The sequence below is a fragment of the Pseudochaenichthys georgianus genome, chromosome 21 (genome assembly GCF_902827115.2).
Source record: "Pseudochaenichthys georgianus chromosome 21, fPseGeo1.2, whole genome shotgun sequence".
In the NCBI taxonomy this organism is placed as follows: domain Eukaryota; kingdom Metazoa; phylum Chordata; class Actinopteri; order Perciformes; family Channichthyidae; genus Pseudochaenichthys; species Pseudochaenichthys georgianus.
In genome coordinates, this window is record NC_047523.1 from 34,342,304 (window position 1) to 34,363,698 (window position 21,395).

Consider the following 21,395-nt stretch of genomic DNA (forward strand, 5'->3'; position numbering starts at 1 on the left):
AAATAAGTAGCCAACAGTAAGGTGTCAAACTTGTCAAAACAAGTAGCCAACAGTAAGGTGTCAAACTTGTCAAAACAAGTAGCCAACAGTAAGGTGTCAAACTTGTCAAACAAGTAGCCAATAGTAAGGTGTAAAACTGGTCGCCGTATCAGTAGCTAATATATCTGTGTACAATGTTTGCTGTTTGTGGATTGTTCTGTCTGTTGGTTGTCATTGTTGATTCGTAAAGACCTTGTTTTATGTTGGTAAATGTTTTGGTATACCAATAGTTTGTTGTTAGTTGTTGAAAGAAGCCCCCCTTCTCTTGAAAAGGCTGAGAGCTCCAGCCGGAGCCGGGGTGTCAGTATTTGTCTGTGAAAGAATCTCCCCCCACTTTCGGATTCTGTAGAAGAGTATACTCTTTGTTTCAATCAGAAAAAGAGCAAGCTATTCATCACAATTGTATTTTTAGGTTATGAATAAAACAAAAAGTAGTAGCCTAAGTGATAAACAGGAGGGTTTTTGAACGCTTGTCAGTCAGAAGGAATATATTAATGTTTATATAACAGGGGAAGCTCATTTGTGGTCAGCTGCCCTCTGTTCTTAAATATTCTGTGTTGCTCCACGGACATTCAAATAAATAAGAATAAGGACATTAAGAGTAACGACAAGATTTGTCCAGTGTATTAATAAATACAAGTGAACACATATTAACCTAGTCAGATAAATAGATACGAAGTCATTCTTGTTTCAAGGAAGCCCCCTCCTCATGGAATGCCTGTTCAAGCCGGGGTGTCTGTGAGAGTACCCACACCCCCCTCCTTCTTTTTTCTCTCTCTCTTCTTAAAATGCATGAAGAAAGAGCATTGAATTTAAAACAAGTGTGTGAATAATCGAGTGGTCTGAAGAAGGAGGGAATAACATTGAAGATTAATAGATCAATGTGTCGTAGATATTTGAAAGAAACATTGCATTGTGAATTTCGTGGTATTTGTCATTTACTGAGAAGTTTACTTATATTTCGAAGGCATTTATTGCATACAGTAACGTTGAGGGAAAGTAATAATACTGTTTGCTGAGTATATGAAGCAGGTTAAAGTTTGATTCAAATTGAACATAATAGTGGATTATTCCACCTAGTGTTTTTATAATATCATTAGTAGACATTAATTGTGTTTGTAAGTTTATGAAGAAAGAGTAGAAAGTAAACGGGAGGTTGTTATGAGTTTGTCAGTCAGAATGAATCTGTTAAATGGTTACGCATGACAGAGGTGTTGCACAAACACACCGGTGATTGATGAGAGGAAACTTGAGCCGGCAGCTGCAGGGCACAGGGAGGAAAGAGAAAGACAAGTAGATGTTTTGAAGAGTTCAGAGAGAGTAAAACTTGTTTCTAAATAATGTCATATTGTTTTGTGAGTAAACATGAAATAAAAATATATTTACTAGATATAACAACAACATGCTTAACTAGGTTGACAGAAAACTGCTATTAACCAGTTTCAGCAGCTACTGTCATATCTGTGTTCTAAAGAGAACATATGTTGCATTTACAATTCATATTAAGGAAGTCCACAATTGATACCATTAAAGACCTTTTGTGGTTTCAAATTAAAGAAGATTTTAAAGATGAAGTAAGCAGGACTTCAACTAGACAAAAGAGATTTTACAATGTGGTTTTACTACTTTTAATGGAGTAAAGAATCTGGGTAGACTACTGCCATTGATTTGTTTTAACATTCACATGTTTCAGCATTCCTGACCATATAGACACTCAGCCGTTTTATTTTGTAACCCTTTGGGGGAGAGATTTAAATTAAGTTTATCTCCAGTTGCTGATTTATTGTGATTTACAGCGGCACTGGAAAGTTGTGCGCCACCTTTTGGGTTCTCTGAATCAGTGTGTTGGTGAAGAGTTGCTCACTGCGAACAGAAGAAGTATGCAAAGAACGCATAGGAGATATTGACATTATGCTTGTGCCTCGTTGTCAAGGCAACAGTGGTGTGAAGAGGTACTGCGGTTTTGGGGGATTTCTGCAGTACAGCCGACAACGTGTGTCGGCCAAGTGATTCCTTCCCTCATCCCAAAGCCAGGGAGAGTTTCCTTGGAGCCCACTGACCAGGGCCGGTCCTAGCTTTTTGGGGACCCTGCCACTGACTACAGCTGCATCACTGACTGTGCTCATTATGACAAGATCTTGAGACATGCTTGTCTCAGATTGTTCTGGAGGAATGATGCAATGATTTTACAGCATAATTGTGCAAGAGTTTCCCAGGGGGTGGTGTAGAAACCTTAATGCTTAGTGTTTGAGAGGGGAGGCTGCTTGTTTAAACGATGGTCTGGAATACTGAAAAGATTAAAGTTTAATATTCTTGGTTGACAAACAAGACATCTGATTATTAGGTCACACATAATAATTTAGACATATAAACTAACTATGAGTAAAGGGATTAATGGATTTCATATCCTAGGGAGGGTTAGTTAGGTTGCGAATACTTCGCAGGGTATTTGCTAATGTATTTTGAAGAACAAAAAACAAGGACACAAGTCCAATTTTGTTTTGTTTTTAGATTAAATTGTCCGTTACCAAAACTGTTCACCTTGTGTCTAGATTTGGACTTTGAGGGTAAGGGAGTATTTAGGCTTATTTTTATACATCTGACATTTTAAAATATGTTGGCTGTTCACCAGACAGACATTGTTTAAGAACTTTTCTGAAGATTGAATATTTGTTCCATTTCTACATATTCCTATTTAAAAAGTAATTTTAGAGTAAAGAGGGCTGAGGCTGAAATGGGAAATAATGTGGGGCCTTCAATCACCCATTAGAAGGGTGCATATTATTGACGACCAATAGGGAGGAGGGGTCACTCGACCCACCCTGCAGTGGGTTTTAAAATCTTACTTGCAGCTTCACAGGAAGCGCACGGCACCAGATTATGAGTTTAGAGGACTAGCGGCACCACCTCCTAATGGACATTCATTTAGTTGGTAATTAACTGACATTTAGAGATGTTAAAAAGTAAAAACATACCTACCATGAGGGATGATTTCTAAGTTCAGCTACAAACCATTGATGAAATTACTTCTGTTTTTAGGTCCTTGATAAGGGAAGGAGTGATTGTTACATGTTCAGGACACCCAGGGTTCCACGCACTGTTAAAGAGGGTAACATTGTTCTTTAAGTGCACCAGAATTGAAGATAAATTAATAGAATGAGTTATGGAATACATAGCAGAGCTTTACAGATCCTGATAATGTTTTGACACAAGATAATAGTGATGTACACAAGTTTCTGAATTACATCTATTAGACGTGTTGATATTGATTAGGTGTAAATGAACTGCAGTAGTAGTACAATAAGGAAGTGACATTTTTTGGCTAACACTTTTCAGGGAATTTGGGAAAACAGAGATATCTTGAACATTATAGTTGTAATTGTGAATTAATAAATGATGGCACTCCATATATACAGATTTCTATAGACGGAGGATGCTGGCCTGTGCTGGAACATCTCTGCAGGGCACGACACATGGCCAAAAAGACCAACTGACCTTTGACCCTGACAGACAGGGTAACTTGGGAAGGCACTGTCAATGACTGACTCTGAGGTGTACCTGACCAAAACCTGACTTTACAACCTGACAGTGTGAGTGAGTGTATGTCTGCATCTGATCAGTGCAACTGCATGATTTAAAACGATGACTAATCAAGCATGTTTTGGACTAACACATTATTTCTGTGTGATAATAATGTGTGAAATGAGAGGTTTCCTAACATTGCACAAAAGGGGAAACCGTTTCTAACCTACTTGATGTTTCACTCCCACAGGAGGTGGCTGTTTGCAGAATGTGAAACTCAAACTATGACATTTGAAGGTTCTGTTTCTTTTAGGACTGAAAGATGGAGAGAGACACTTACTGGAGTGTTTACTGTGGGAAATGATGGATGTACATTTGGGAAAAATGTTTGGTATTGTCTTATAATCCATTATGACCTGAAGGTTTTCTTCCCATACAGGTTTTTGTTTACACATGAGATAATGTGTAAAAAAGGGGGAGTGTAAACTTTACAATGTACATTTTTCATTTAGGGACTGAAAGGAACCTGCTGCCCAACTCCATTGTTCAATCTGACCATTGATTGACAGTTTTAGAATTTACCTGCTCCATATTTGGGGATAACACACTGTTTGATGAATGTTGACATGTCTCTAATATTGATTGAGTTATAGCAGGTAACACAGATAGAGAATCAGTGGCCAAGGGGCTGCTGGGAGAGATGGACTTAAGAAGCTGACCTGTGAGTAATGTGTCAACTAATGTGTCAACAGGTATTAAAGTAACTAAGGTTTGAAATGTAGAAAGAACATATTTACAGTTAAAGTTAAAACATAGTAATGTAATGAGATAGAATGTAATTTGGACAACATCATGTAACTAGCCTGGTAAAGAAGTAAAAGCCATAGACTTTATTGTTGAGGTCATTATGGGGATATACATTTAATCTAAATACATAATAGAAAGACATTTGAGGACAGTTTGTTGGAATTCTGTATTCATTTTTTCAGCGGGATAATATCTAAGCACTGACGGGTAGAAGCAGTATCACCAGGAAGCCATTCACTTTGTTAGTATTGTGATTTTGGTTGTTTTTGAATCCATAAGATTAGTGTGTTTCTTTACCAGAAACATTAGCAGTTCAAATCATATTCAGATTTTTAATGGGATCTCAGGGATTTCATTTAAAAATAAATACAGATGCTTGTCAGAAATTCAGAGCTATTGAAATATGTTATTTAGTTTACCTAAAGATGTTGGGGTTCTTATTTAGTTGGCACAGTCCAAGTATTAAGATTCTGAAGCTGCACAATTAATTTAGAAAACCTGTGCACAGACGTCTGTTGTTTTAAGACACCCCACCAACAGGCTCCAAGTGGCCACGCAGTGGTGGGTCAAACAGCCGAGGGCCCCAGAGCCCGGAGCGTAGGCTTGAGGGATTTGTATCAGATTTCTCCACACAGGTTGCTGACGCCGAAAGGGGGACCCGAGACGCAGGAGGCTGACTGTCAACCCCAGGCTCTCCGGCCCCGACCGAGTGACCCAGAGGACATCCCATGCCGTCCGCCTACAAGGAAAGGGGGACACGTGGTACCACTGGAGCAGGTGTGTTGAAGCACCAGCACCTACCAGGACCCTCGCTGACACCATCCAGGACCTAGGCCAACTGAACATCAGGCAAACAACCGAAGCCCCCCAACCCCCAAGTGTGGACATCGACTCAACTTCCGAGGAGGAGGAGACAACAGGAGAACCAACGGCAGCCCAGGAGATAACAGCCGGCGAGGAGGCACAACAAGGGACCGCTCCCCCAAAGTAGGCGGTACACCACACGCATCACATACACACACCACACAAGAGACACTCACCTACACTGATACACCAAAGAACTTTTACAAGAAAAACGAAGATGAAGAAGAACTCAGGACCTAACCAACACCTCTATTGCTTGGCCTTAACACTTTGTTTTTTCATCATTGTTGGAATAATCATTATCATAGTGGGTGAAAGGGGGAGGCAAATCATTGACCAAAGTAATAATCCAAATTCCCCACAAAATGAAACTACACAAGATATCAATGGCCGTGTTTGCAGCAATTTTGACCTTGTGCGGGTGCTGCTGCATCCCATGTATCCGCTCAATGGTGGACAAAATAATTAGTACCGCCATAGCACCTTCTACTCCCCTGGGCCAACAACTCGCCTTGCTATCCTTAGAAAACAACCCAGACATTGAGGAAGGCGAAGAAGAAGCAGCAGCAATGGACACTTTCCCGACAGCACCATCAGTACCACCGTATGGCAGAATGTGGGAAAGAGAGACAGAAGCCTAAAACAGCTGACATAAATGTACATAAACAATAGCGTTGTTTTGTTGCCCCAATCATTAGAATGGGGCAAAAGGGGGATTGAAGGATAAAGATAAGGAAAAAGTAACTGTGAATATAAGATATAGGAAATCCTGTTATAGGAAACATTGAGCTGTCTGAGTGGAAAAATAACGTGTTTAAGTTTACTGCTGTTAAAGTTTACTGCTGGCCGGCTACATCCTGTTATCTTCAAGGACGAGATGTGGGGCCCTGATCCTCACCAGACGCAACTGTCTTGTGAGAAAACCAGTTAAAACAGGTAATTAGAAAAAGGGAGTATGGCCCTGGCCTGACCTTGGCTAAAACTGTGTGTTGCTGGGCAGAAAAGGCAGACTGCAGCACAGAGAGCACCAAAGGTGGGGGCTTCACAGCAAACACTATAAAGAAAAAGATATATTCCGAATTCGGGACTCACTTCAACTGGGATCTCACACTGACGAGCCTGTCACGGTGGGAACTCAAGAAGGAGTCCAAAGCGCTTTGTGGTATAGTACGGATTGATATATCTTTGTTGAACTGTGTAATAAAGTGCTTATTTGAAGAAACAATCCATTGGAGTGCAAAGTCTAGTTTTGTACAGCTAACAGAGAATAGTGTCTAGGACACAATTCCTTTCCCCTCAGAACTAAGAAAGGTCATCGGCAGATCCGGACGGCGACCCCGCTCTGGCCATATCCAAACGATCTGCGCGGAGGACGGACCTGGTCCGGTAGACTCCAACACTATCTATCTAAGACCCTGTTGATTATGAAGACCCCTGTGCAACACAGTGTAGTTTTGCCTAACATGTTTTTGGACAGGAGTTACTCGTTCAGGGAAAGTTTATCCGTGCCGTTCACTCACTGCTTTGTAATTTCCTTCACAGACGTCATAGGGCGGGCTGGGGTTGGTGATACAGAGTCCAGAGCTCTGGCAATGGAAACATTTTGGTTAGCGAACTATCAGGTTTTGGTAAAAAGTAAACACATCCAGTCTCTTGTCGAGCCACACTCAAACATTCTTTCCAAAACCATAACCAAGGATTTGAGTTTCCTAAACAAAACCTTGAGAAAGTTAAACATGGTTGAGTTCCTAAGTGGATATTGTAGGGAAAACAAATATTTTGAAGATAACATCAGTTTAAACATAACGCAACTTTGCAGGTGGTTGTGTTATATTATATTATAGAAGACACGGTTGCCATGTGACTTTATCTATTGATCTATTCTGCAAACATGTGTTTACCATTAAATGAAACATTTCAAATGGCTAAATAATCAGTTTCATGTCATGTTGTGAAGTGGAATAAACCCCCTGGTCTGGCAGCAAATATTGGTGCTTGGACTTTAGTTCAGTCGGTTCAAGTAGTCTACATTATGAAGAGTGTTTAGAATGTGTTATGTCTAAAACAGGCTTGTAAAAGGAACAGGGTGCAGCTGTCAATGTCAAATACATGTGAGAAGAGATACCATTGTTGTTGTTGGTGCTTTGTCTGGCTGAATTGCATTTAACTCTGCCACTCTGCTTTGTAGGAGCAGTTGACTGTGTGAAGCTGAAACACTAGCGCTCATACTGAATGGCCTATGAAATATGAAGCGGTGAAGTTCACTGTCAGCCGTGTTTACATTAGTGGTTTCCTAGCCTACAGAGGAAACAGCCAGTGAGTCACACTTGCATGCTGACAGACTGGAGGCATTATGTAAAGTCTCGAGAATGCAGGTGTGAGTGCACTGAGCTCGTATAGCTGCGAGGGGAAGTGCAGGACGGGCGAAACGTAAAAAACTCCGAAGGTGATTAAATATAAGGGAAGTGAAACAAAGTAATTACTAGAAGGAATTTGTTCTGGTGTCTTTCTCTGCAGTGGTGGGAAGACACTTAATACATGTACTGTTTGAGGTAGTTTAATTCAGTATTTTTATTTTATTTCTGCCACTTAATTCTTCTTCTCTGCTTAATTTAAAGGGAAATACAGTCATGTTTTACTTCACTTTACAAGTATTTCACATATTTACCTAAATGCATAAAACACAAAAGTGTGTATATGTGATATTTTGTCATAAAGTAAACTTGCAGTTCACACAAGAAAAAGCTAGGTCGATTCATAAACTAGAGATAAGTAATTTTGTAAGTATTCTGAATATTTTTTGTATGTGTTTAAGGTATCCGAATACTTCTCCCAACACTGTTTCTCTTTGTTACAATAACAGCTTATCGTGATCTTATCACCAGCATCTCCACCACACTACAGTGAATCATCTCTGCACTTCAAAGCCATGATGATATTAAAGGCATTTTTCTGGTTGATTGTTGTTGTGTTATGACCATGCACATTATGTACATTGCAGTGTAGTCATAAAGATGAAACAGACATATTTGTAGAATTACTTTGAGGGTTTTCCCCTTGAAGAGATGCTGAATTCAGGGCCGTAGTGACAAAAGAAGACACTGAGATCATGTTGCTACAGGCTGAACAAAGAGGGCCTTCAGGGCGGCGTTTCCTCCCCAGATGCTGCTGCATCTCAAAGGATAATGTGGTTTAAATCCTGCTGCTCACCTCCTCAGACACACAACCTCAGAGATACTTTTCCCTTCCAGTGGTGTAATGTTGTGGCTGCCTGTATTTCTTGTGAGGAACAGATTTAACTTAATTATTTATCGCTTTTGTCTCATGGACCTGGTCTAAGCCTTTTAGCTGTTCTCTCAAACCATGGGGATGAAATCACAAGGGCTTGTCTGAGAACCAGACTATGTGTAATCCTGGTAGCACAACTCGGATCTTAAAAGAAGTATTAGGAAATGTATTTCAAGTATCATAAGTTAAACTAATCATTGTGACTAAAACTGCTTATTATACTGTATTAATGGATCATGTATTTATGAATGTGTTCATTGCTTTAATGTGGCATCTTTGAGAGGTTGGTGTGAGTGTGTGTCATAATTATACTGTTGTGTAGTTAAGTCAGACAATAATACATCCTTATTCATGTATTGATTTTAATTTGTAATCATAACTTTTTTTCTGCAAAGTCTGTTGTAAGTAAAGATGCTAAATCACTGTCAAAAGTCAAAAGTAGCATTTTCCCTCCAAAATGTAGTATATACTCAAGTACAACTAACACTAGCACTTTCTTTTCAAAACGTATCACTGCCTTTTGGGAGAGTTTTGGGATTGACATCAGTGGGAAAGCAGGATGTATTTAAATAAAAATGGATACTGCCACCTGCTGGTGTGAAAACAGACACACAGCATGCAATTGATCTCGTTAAAGAAGCTAAAGGTTACCGGGACCTGACAATGATATGAGAATAGATTAAGTATGCATTAAAGACAATATTGATTGGTTTAGTTACTCCTTTGGGGGAAGCTTGCATATATATGTCAAGACAATAGTGATAAAAACAAAAAGGTAACATTTTAAGTTAAATATTTATCAAATACACTTGGCTAAGATTGCCTTCTTATCTTTACTCATTTTAAAAGTGGTGCCATATTGTTGTAATTAATTAAAAATAATATATAATACATACATTTATTCAGGCAATATTTAGACAAACTGCAAATAAGTGCTGCTTAATTTTAAAATGTTCAACATCTATTTATTTAATTGTATCCGCTATGTATTGTGATCTTATTTCAATTATTGCAAGTGCAGACATACTTGGTTGATCACATATAAACACTTGCTTAAAAAAACATTATTCAGGCAACATTTAGACATACTCATACGAAATATACATGAGACACCCCCATGTAAAGACCCCACTCTCCCTCTGACGTGTTATTCAGTCGCCCGGTCGCTGTGTTTCGGGTCAGGTCGGAGGGTCTTTGGAGGACAGTTTATTCATCATGGCCCTGAGGGTGATCCGACAGATCGTCCCACCGGGAGCAGCTGCTCTTAGAGCTGCACACATCTCACAGAAGGTGAGGGCAGAAACACAGAAACTCTGATTTCTCCTTGTTCCCCTGTCAAGTTCACAAGGGCAAGCTAACTAGGCTAGGATGCTAACTAGCTAGCCAACAGGCTTTCTGCTGGTTTGTTATTGAAATGATTTTGTTTGGAGTTCAGAGCAAAGACAATAAGCTGTTAAGGGGACTGCATATGAGTACTTGTTAAATGATCTTTTATTGATGCTTTCACGGTGTTCAATCTGCTGTTTGGTTAGGCTACTGCCAGCTAACTCTGTAGCATTCTGGGGTTTTGACAGATCCATTACATTTAGCTGAGGCTTTATCCAAAGCGACATGTGTGCAATACATCATAACGATTCAAATGAAGGACAACTGCCTTTTCCTGCTATACACTTGTTCTATAATATCTAAAATTATAAACATTTTAATCTATTTATGAATTTAGGGCAACGTAAAGAATGAGCTGTTGGAGGCTTGTGGTTACCCAGATGTTACAGCTGTTCTTGTGTATTTCTTGTATGTCATGTTGCATACTGTGTTGTGATTATACAGCTGCCTGGTCTCTCTTGTGAATTGATCTCAATGAGACTTCCTGCTAAAATACATTTAAGAAGAAAAGCTACCCATGGTTGATGAGGCCAAATGTCGTTTTAACCAAATATTTGACCAGTTAAAGTTCTCATTAGCCTGATCACCTCAACACTGGCGATTGGTCTTTAATAAAGCTTCAACGATTAGTCAACTGAGCAGAGGAAATATATTAATATATTTGATTAATTGTTCCTATATGGCCGAAAATACTGCTTTCAGCCTCTCAAATGAGGACTTCTCCTCTCTGTTTGATATCATATCAAACTTCATATCTTTAGGATTGTACTGCGTTAATACAAATGGAAATGGTAAAGTCTGGATGGTTGTTTGGGCCTTTCACCTTAACTTATGACACTCCTTGGGTTATATCTAGTTTTAAATCCTGTAATATGCCAGTTGAAATTATGTCATATTCTCAAACAAATGTAAGTTTACATTTTCACAAATTAGTTAATTGTGCAAAGTATTGTAAATTAGGAAACAGGTTGTTTTTTTGGACCCAGGCAACATTTGATGCAGGGAATCTCTGTGAAATAATCTGGATCTGGTCAGTGTTAACCGCAAATGATCAACTACAATGGTTTTTTTTCTCTGTCATCCAGGCTGGTGTTCACACGAGCTCAGCGAGGAGCCTACAGTACGGCTGGCTGACCTACGTTATGGGCGAGAGGACGACGCCACGGTTAACGTCGACCAGCAAAATCATCACCGTGGATGGAAACCTGGCCTCAGGGAAAGGAGCTCTGGCCTCCAAGCTGGCTGACACACTGGGTATTTATCTCACTGTTAGGATCAACTTTTAGATCAGTGATTCCCTTTAGGGTTACAGTCATACAGGAGACCGAGAAGGCACTTACAGGCTACACCTTTTCTCAATCAGGGGGCTACATTTGCTGAACACTGTGATGATGCTTGCCTACCAGGAATTTGATATATCTTTGATAATCTGATATTGACGCTATCAGTCAGCCAATTTATTTATTCACAGGCTTTCCTATATACATAACTGCTTTGAAAGGATTACTCTGCATTTTTTAGTGGTATAATTACTTCAGAATCAGAAACAGGTTTACTTCCAGGTAGGTTGACACGCACGAGCAGTTTGACTTGGGGTCGTGGTGCATACATACAATTTAAAAAAAAAAAAAAAAACACAGATAGGGAAATATTATAAGAAAACTATAATAACATTACAAATATAGTAAAATAAAATATAGCAGTATTTACAATGCAATAGAATAAAATATGTGGAATAATAATAAACAGATATTGTGTGCATTAATGTAATGCATAGAGCAGAGCTGATGCAACTGGTTGTCCTAATGGGAGTTATGAGGATAAAAAGTTCACTCGGCAAATAACTTGGATACTTTTACCTATAGATGGCATGGACGGTATTTGCGTTGAAAACAATAAAGTGTATTTCTGTATCTACAGGGATGCTGTACATGCCGGAGGCGGACAACAACTACATGGACAGGATGACCGCGGAGAAGGAGCCTCTTCCTGTGGACTACAACGGGATGTGCAGCCTGGAGAAGTTCTACACGGATCCCAAAGCTGCGGACGGGAACAGCTACAGGCTGCAGCTGTGGATGTACACCATGAGGCTGCTGCAGTACGCAGACGCCATCGAACACATGCTCGCCACAGGTATCACTGACATTTAGAGATTCATGTGCGAAAGTTAGGTCATTTACATTGATGTAGCGAATTTTAGGATCTGGTTAATTAGCAAGTAGGTCTATACAAACAAGGAGATTGCTTTGGTGTATCATGGTGCATACATGAACATAGTAAGATATATTATTGAATCAAATAAGAGCAAATATGTGACGCGCTCTATCGAAATCAGTCGGAAGTCAAAATAAACGTGGATTTGCGTAAAAAAAATGTTGCGCAATTTTTACGGGGTTCGAATGTTTTGTTTGATTTTAAATAAACAAAGTCTTGGCTTTCAGAATATGAAACTTTTATTTCCAAAATCACACGATAAATACATTTTTGAAGCTTGTAAAGGGACGAAGACAGCTCTCACTCGCACCCTGCTGTTCCGCAGCGCCGCCCCCCCTCCCTCCGGCTGACATTAGGAATGTAAGCGTATAGTAATCATAGATAACACGGCAGGGTCCGTTACAGTTTGTTTTCATCTGATTTCAAATAAACAAAGTCTTAGCTTTCAGAATATTAAACTTGTTTCGGCAAATTCAGATGATAAATACAACTTTGAAGCTTGTGACGGCATAATTACAAGCGGAGATCGGAGTCACTTGACGTCACAGCAGGCATAACAACAGCCGGTGTTTCTCGAGAGGGTTTTCCCCGGGAAACAAACACAATACACACAAACGCAAAAATACACAAAAACACACACGTACACACACTCGCGAGTTTCCCCAGTCCACTAATCCAAGCGAAAATATCTTCCCTCCGTAGTATTTGGATCATTTGCTCCGCTAACCAATCAGATCGATGGATTCCAGAGAGGAGGAAACCTTGTAGGCCTTTTTCTCAAAATGATGACTCAGTGACAGTCGTTATATAATGTGACATATTTTGCTTAATATTTGGAGTACAACGACAACAATCCTGATATCATTAGAAAGCTAGGAATCTCCTCTTTCCAGCAGTGTATACAACTCACAATGTGTCTTTGGGTCAATGCGACCGATCTCGATAGAGCAGGTCACATATATTACAAAAGAAAAAGTTTCTTGACAAGAAATATATAATAATATACAAAAAGGCAATACAATAACAACATATTAATATGTGCAGTATATGGGGATTGAAAAGGATTACAAATATATATATTTTAAATGTTTTGGACTGTTTTATGCAATTCAGTTGGCATCCCTTGTAATATCAGTAGACTAATGTACATATCGATATAAAATATAGATTTTTATAAATATGTGGAATAACGGGTAGGGATATAGATAAAGATATTTACAATATGGTTTAAAACAGTTTAGAGAGTAATCACAAGTAATGCTGATGGTAGAGATGCAACACATGTTTTATTCCTCAACGACTGCCTCTAGAATGAAAATGTGGTCAAAGCAACACTGATACAGGAGTTTGTTTTAAGTCTTCTTATTTGTAAATGACAGTATTTATAGTGTACTATCATTCTCATGCTTATTCTCTGTGTTTAAGGCCAGGGAGTGATCCTGGAGCGCTCTCCCTTCAGCGACTTTGTGTTCCTGGACGCCATGTTGCAGCAGGGATACATCCGGAAGGAGTGTAAGTATCTACGTCGCTAACAACAGAGAGTCAGGCACATGCTCCTGATTTAGCCTCTCTCTGAAATTGCCTCAACTTAAAAAAACTATTGACAATATTTGTAGATTTTTTAAATTTGATTACGAAAAACGAATTGTTCTCCATATGATACGAAGGTCTTAAATGTGTGTGTGTGTCCTGCAGGCGTGCAGCACTACAATGAGATCAAACACATCAGCCTGTGTGAGTTCCTGCCTCCTCACGTCTCCATCTACATCGACGTGCCGGCTGAGGAGGTGGAGAAGAAACTGAAACAGAGCGACAAGGTAGTGAGACGCAGACCCTGACAACACAGGATACTGAATGTAACAAAAAAATGATACGGTGACATACACAAGAAAGGGAAATGCAGTTAAGACAAAAAAAAACAACTAAACAAAACAATCCAGAATTAACTATAACTTATAGAATAAAGGTAACATTATTTCCCACAAGTACATTCATTGTCCCTTCGAACCAGAGTGTCATCATCGATAACAGGGGTCGGCAACCCCTGGCACGTAACCAGCGGCACACTAGGAATAAGTGGAATAAGTGTGCAAAATTTTAAAATGTTATTTTCGGATCCTGAACGAGACCGCCGCCCGTTACCCGCAGAAGGAAGCCATGCACGCAGCGCAGCCCCGCTCTCTTTAACTCCAGGCGACTTCCTGCCGGTTTCCTCCGTGGTGCAGCGCTGATCGTCTCACCCCTTTAGTTGAACTCCCAGTGGCGATCTGCTCATCTCTCATCGAAATAATATGCTACAAAGGGGCGGACTGGCCATCTGTGTGCTGAACTTTCCTGTCGGCTCCCAGACCGTAGTCGAGGAAACGGGGGATGACTCTCTGTCGTCTCCCAGGGCAGCAGCAACAAGCTTCAGGTTCAATAACCCACTTTAGCTTAAACGGCTGGAGAGAGGCGAGCTCTTCTCGGGAGGCCGTCGCATTTATTTAGCTGTTCTTCTGTTTCATAAAATACATCACATACCTGTTTTTCTGCTGCCTCGTTTCACTTCCAGAAACATACACACGTTCGCTCACTCTCGCTCTACCATCCACACACACACATGCACAAGCCACACCCCTCTCTCTCTCTTAAAGGGACAGCGATCTCATCTCACTCTGCATGACCCTAATATCATAACGTGTGCTCTGGAGAATCACAGAACAGACGATCGTCTTTATTATCATGCCGTTTAAACCAATTAGGTCCACACACTGCTTCCCCGTTGATAATTCACGATCGTCGGCACGCTGATAACAATTTTTTTTTGTAATGGCACTTCATATCAAAAAGGTTGCCGACCCCTGATCTACAACACACTGGTACGTTTCAAGGCCTGTCAGCTTTCAGGAACACATGATATAGGATTATTTTCTGAATAATTAACACTTCAGATTATCAGATACACTCATAACAATTTAAAAGTTGAGTGTAAACTGGAGTGTTTTAATCTAGCTTGTGTTATAATATATATTTGTAATTCTCTTTTTCTCTCAGTCCTATCTTCACAACGTGCCCCTGTCTTATCTGAAGAGCATTGAAGATGGCTACAAGACGACGTTTCTCCCCAAAATCACGTGAGCACTAACCCGTTGAAGGAATATCTAATCGCTCGGTGTCGAATTTCATGAGAATAATTGATATCCTCGTTTTCTTTTCCTTTTAGCGAAACATCGGAACTGCTTGCTTACGATGCAAACCAAGCCCTAGATTTTGAAAGGGTAAGACTGCGATGAATAATGTTTTGGGTGTATTTTTAATACCTTAAATCTATTTACTATATCTGGATATCGTTTATGTATTGTGTGCAGGTGGCAGAAGACATCGAGTATCTGAAGTGTGAGAAAGAGCCGTGGGTGAAGCAGGACGACGTCACCTACCACCACATGAGGATGCTGTGAGTTCTTGATTAATGACATCAATTCCACATTTAAATGCAAATTACACCGAGGAAGACGTGAAGTCGGATTCTCAATCTCAGCCTCAGCTTGTCATACTCATTATGGATAAATATGTAAAGTACCTGAAACGAATCACGGCGAGGACTCAAAATGCAGATTCATCCCTGATTGCCTTTTTATATCCACCCATAGTTCAGCATACATCAAAGTTAGCTCTGAGCTGATCTTTCTTTGCTGTCTGTTTCTGTTTCTGTTCTACAGAGCGGGAGATAAACATGCTGTGGCGGCGCTGACCCACATCCCTTTGTTCCTGCCTGAGATCACCATCGGGGCCCACGATTACGACGAAAAGTACTACGCCTATAAATCGGTATGTCGAGAAATCTCTCACTTACATTTTCTTATACGACCCCATAAAGGTACCCTGTGTTTCGACTACTTGTGTGTTGGTATAAAGCGGTTTCTTTATGCTGATATTTCTCCAAGCAAAGATATTTTCTGAACGTGGTCTGGTGTCATCAAGCCAATTTAGTGTCCAGTTCTGAAGACTCGGAAATGCACTATAAAGCATAAAACACCTTTAGTATGTCAGTACTGCTATAAAGCGGTGCAGCGACGACATGTTTTTGCAGAAGTTAGCATTACACGGGCTAACTTGACAAAAAGCAATGGGATATTTATATTGGATTGTGGAATATTGGAGAAAATAAGGTCTGTGGCTAGGGGTGGGCGATATGATGATATATATCATCGAGACGATATTAGGTCTCCACGGTATGCCTTTTCAGAGATATCGTATCTATCGTGATAGTGCACCAGGGTAGGATTTTCACGGCGGCCGTGAAGCTCCGAAAATCATTGTACGTCCTACGGCCACCATGGCCTGCGTGCCCCTGATACTGTTAACATCTCGAAGTTGCTTTAAAAGCGTCAGAACAGTGGTTTCTGAACTGCGTTCTGCTGCGTTCACAACGGACGCGATGCGAATATTCTCACCCTAACCGCTGGAGTTTCACCGCGGCTGTCAGCTGTGTTTACTCCTGTCATTCAAACAGGACGCGCTGGAGAGGGGGCGGGGCTTATATCCATGTAAATACTGTGGTGGAAACCAACTACGACAAAATTAACCTATTTTACCGTGATTTAATTGTAATACACGTTTCAAAGTGATGCCGAAGTAACTACATACTGATAACCAAGCTGTCGAGTCTGGATTCAGACAGTATTGCACTTCATTTATTGTCTTGGTTGATTCTGTTGGCTTATATTTTATTTGATCAATAAGGTATATTGTTTTTCCCTTTTGAAACAGATGTTCAGTTATGTTAAAGTCTTTGATTGCACTTCAAGTCTAAAGTTTACATTTTAATTGTTTGGCACTGATTTTTCCTCATTGATGTTTTACTTAGTTATGTTTTACTCTCTTTTCATGTTTATTGATGTTACATAAGTGCTACCTAAAACAGAAAGTGAATTTTTATACTGAGAAACTGTGCCTTGAATATTTTATTTTATTTAGCGAGAGAGTGCACTTTACTTGGTGAATAAACCAGTGTTAGCGTTTGTTGTGTAGGGTGTAGGCCTACCTACTTGAACACTGAGGAAGCCATATCAACATTCCTGTTGAATTGTTCATTCAGGGATCGATTGCAGAATTAAAACCAGCTTGAAATGGTATTTTGGTCTGTGACTCCTTTTGATTTGAGTTGCTGTTACCTTGTAGGTGCTTGTACTGTTAAGTAACTTGAAAAATAACCATAATAACCGACATGAAAAAATATTGTGATAAATATCGTCTATCTTGATACTGCTTGAAAAATATCGTGATATTATATTTTTCAATATCGCCCACCCCTATCTGTGGCAATCACACGTTTTTGATAGATACTTAATCTCCACATATTAACCACCACTTTTATCATAGTCGAAGCATACATGCCAGAAGTAAAAAGCTAAAGTGACGCTATAAAGAACTAGATGACGGTCCCTGCTAAGCTAAATGTGGCTAATGACGTGACGACATTTAGTAGTCTTTGTCACTTGATAGCAAATGCAGTTTTTATGGGAGGCGTGTGGTGCAGTGGGTTGTGCGTTGGTGTTCGGATCAGGGTAGCACAGGTTCAAACCCCACTAGGGCTGTACCCGAATATTCGTTCGTTGGAGTACTATTCGGGTTTCAATTTCGATATTCGTTTTGTTTTTATTTCCCGTTTTTTTTCCACATTGAATTTATTGAAATCTCCAATATCAACGTAAGAGCTTGTGCCTCTTCGGGGGGTGCTAACACTTAACCATAAATGTTATCGTTTACTTTCTCCGTCTTTATATGTAGATATTACTTTTCTCCGTTTATCTCCGTCACGTTGTTTCCAAAGCAACAACAACTTCCTGTCTAACTTCCTGTTAACTCTCCTTCAAAATAAAAGCATGTCCATGAATAGGAAGCCAAGCCAAATTACACTTAAAGGTGACATGTCATGCTTTTCCGGTTATTACCCGTCCCCTTGTGTGTTATGAAGGTTTTTATGCATGTAAACGGTGTGCAGAGTCAAAACCCTCAAAGTACACCCTGTAGGGAGTAAAACTCTAAAACAGAAAATACCTCCCCAAAACGCCTCGTTGGAGATACGTCACTGTCCATTTGATTCTTCCGGGGACATCATGATGTCATGTCGGCCCCGGAACGAAATGGACCAATCCGTGGAGCCGTTACGTTAAGCACCCGCTGATTGGTCCAAATTGACCAATCCACGGACTTCCTCACCCACTCAGTGCAGGCAGCTCTGCTGATCTCTCCTCCCTGGCTGCAGGCTGATAACAGACAGTTGGGATCGCGGCGACATTCTCTCTGCAGACCCATTCTCACAGCGTGTATCAACCTTTTTCTGACTCAATATCAAGCCACACTTATTGTTTTGACTTCGGCTGTGACTTTGTGTGTGCTCAGGGTGAGTTTGGCTATGTTTCGCTAAACAAGGAAATCACACCTCCACGGAGCTCAGCGCGATTCACAACGTCCCGACTGGTCCCGACCAATCGGAGCACACTGGGCTCACAGGGAGGGGGGGGGGGCAAGAGCTGCAGCGAGCCGTTTAGTGGAGAGAGTGAATACACATACTTTACAGAGATGCTGTATGCGAAACCAATGTGAGTTTGGAAAATTGCACAGTATAAATCTATTCTAGTAGACCTCAACAATGGAATTATGATCAGTGGAAATGGCCATGACATGTGACCTTTAAGACATATACAACTGCAACGAAAGTAACAAACACAATGCGATATCCTTTTCTTTCTTCTTTCTTTCTTTCAGTCTTTATTTCGAACATTTAAAAAAATAACAAATCACAAATGTGAAAAACAGAATACCGTATTGTTATAATTCAACACATTCATGGTAATATTTGTATATTCAACAAAAAAAATAAAAAAAGTCTTCATATTAATAATAATAATAAATCATAAGTGTCCGAAAGGGAGTAGGAGGAAGCAAATGCTTATTAATTCCCACCCCTTACTTGATCAATGATTGTCCTTTAGATCATTATGCAAGTTATTCCTACATACATTTACATTTATACATACATAATTTCTCATCTTCAATCACCTTTCTTCATTCTCATATTTTTCCAAAAAAGGGTTTCTGTACATCCTTTTAAACTGAATTATGCTTGTGCTTTGTTTTAACTCCATTCCATAATTCTTTGATTCAATTTCAAAGAACACAAATTGGGATACATTAACACATAACTATAAAACAACAATACTGTAGAATAACAAAATGAATGCGGTGAATAAACCGAAATACACGTGTTGAAGCGGTTCGCTGCTGATTACTACTTCGATAAACTAATATCTGCTACCCCATTAGCCTGCCTATAGTTCACAGTAAACAAAGAATATGAAGTATTTGTAAAAGCCAATACAGATTAATTAAAAAGAGGTTGTTCTGCTGATCCCACAGCTGGGGACGTCCCTAATGACTCACTTGTTGCTGGCGGCTGGTCACATTAATTAGCTGTGCTGCTGGAGAGTTAGTTGCCCTTTTTAGTTTCAAGTTTTGTAATTATCTGAGGATAGGTTCCATAATTGGGATGATCAATTCATTAAAACTTACAAAATAAAACACAGAGGAACCCTGCCTTTGCCCCCATCATCCTTTTTATATTGAATACTTCTACCCTTTATCTTTAAGCCTGGGCAGTCCTGTCAGTGTAATGGAACTCCTTTCCTTTCGCTGAAATATTGAACAACCCGTACTTACAAGAAAGGCAAATGCCAGATATGGAATATTCTACAAGGCTTTCGATATCGTCAGTCTTGCAGGGAAACATTTGGGTCTGACCTTTTGTGTTTATTGACAGGAGACTTTTCTGTCTCCCCTTGCTGCAAAGAAATCAGGCTGCATAATTCTACGGGAGGCTGTGACCTGACATTTAGTTGTGAGCCTGGATCTCAGGAGTGAAAGAATGAGAACTGGCATGTAATCTCCCCCGCGCACTCCAGCTGACAGAGTAAAGTCATGGAAGGACATTTGCAACACTATTCTAGTACAGCTTTCATTGCACTTATGAAAAATATGACTTGTAGATGAAAGAAATCTGAGGTGTTCCCTTTCCAAATGTTTTTTACTCGCATAATTTAACTAATTAATAAGCTATCAAAAGTGAGTCTTTCTGCTGTTTTGAATAAAGAACTATTTAATAGTGTTGAAAATATAATATTTAACTCTGCAAGGGACACAATTATCCTGATTACATGCTCTTTGTCTATTTAAATTAAAGCAAATTATTTAAAATTATACTGTGTATACTGTATATAGGTGTTTTGTTTTTAGTATCTATTACAGCTTACATTAACTTTATAAAAACATTTAATAAGACCCTACAAGTATCCCCTTTGCAAATGGTGGCAGGTAAATGGTTAATTTTGGTCTTTACTTGCATGATTGAACTGATAAATAACATATATATTAAATGTGTTGAAAATATCAATTTAAACTCTGCAAGTGACCCAGTTGTTTTTGACGAGGAGCTTTTCGGCTATTTCAATTAAAATAAGTTGATTCGAAGTACAAAAATACTTCTGCATTGAGAGAAAGTGATTGAGGTATTTGTATGTGATTCACTGGACAAAAACAATGGGATATTTATGTTGGATTGAGGATTATTGGAGATCTGCGGCAACAATTCTTTAGGGGAGGTACATGTTTTGTTCAGCAGGATAATCTCCACATACAGTGGCGATTCAGAGTCTGTGGGGGCCCAAGGCAAACATTCACCCCTCAAACCAGCTTTTCATTACCCCCCCGGAGCGGAGCAAGGCAACGAAACTTAAGATAAGAATAACCTTTTTTGTTACTTTAAGTTTAACTGTTCTTTCCTATTTGTTTTTTTTTCATAGATCCCTGGGAAGAAGTATGCCGCTGGTTATAACGCAGATGTGGGGGACAAACTCATCTGGCTGAAGTGAGTCTGAGGCCTGTGAATGTCATCCCCTGATCCGCACGCTGAGTGACCTCCAGCCCACGTGTCCATTATTGATATAGTTCTATCCTGTTATAATAATTATATGTATGTATTAAAATAATACATTTTGAATCTACAACATGTCTTGTTTTGTTGCGACTCTGCATGCCAGAATTAAAGAAACATCTAGTAACATGGGATCATCCAACAAGAAGTCACACTGATTACAACTGGCAAACAGCTGGAACAGTCAGTTTCTCTAAAACCAAATGTTTACCCAAATATCACAAATTAAACATGTGTCTTATGGGGCTTTACAGACTGCACAACAAGGAGAAGAAACACAACCGCTGTCCTTTAAAGCTAC

At 39.7% G+C, this 21,395-nt stretch overlaps 1 protein-coding gene across 1 annotated transcript; it reads left to right on the forward strand.

The window, feature by feature from the left end:
• The first annotated feature begins 9,648 nt into the window (after positions 1–9,648).
• On the forward strand, positions 9,649–21,167 carry ndufa10 (NADH:ubiquinone oxidoreductase subunit A10). The gene is made up of 10 exons (XM_034109294.2): positions 9,649–9,810; positions 10,992–11,160; positions 11,827–12,042; positions 13,549–13,635; positions 13,819–13,940; positions 15,157–15,236; positions 15,326–15,380; positions 15,471–15,556; positions 15,822–15,930; positions 20,964–21,167. The coding sequence occupies exons 1-10, from the start codon at positions 9,736–9,738 to the stop codon at positions 21,030–21,032; spliced, it is 1,068 nt and encodes a 355-aa protein (XP_033965185.1). The 5' UTR covers positions 9,649–9,735; the 3' UTR covers positions 21,033–21,167.
• Positions 21,168–21,395: the final 228 nt, after the last annotated feature.

Coding starts and splice junctions, on each gene's coding strand:
- ndufa10 (XM_034109294.2), top strand. CDS start 9,736: ATGGCCCTGAGGGTGATCCGACAGATCGTCCCACCGGGAGCAGCTGCT. Junction 13,941..15,156: donor AACTGAAACAGAGCGACAAG/GTAGTGAGACGC, acceptor TTTTTCTCTCAG/TCCTATCTTCACAACGTGCC. Junction 15,381..15,470: donor AAGCCCTAGATTTTGAAAGG/GTAAGACTGCGA, acceptor TATTGTGTGCAG/GTGGCAGAAGACATCGAGTA.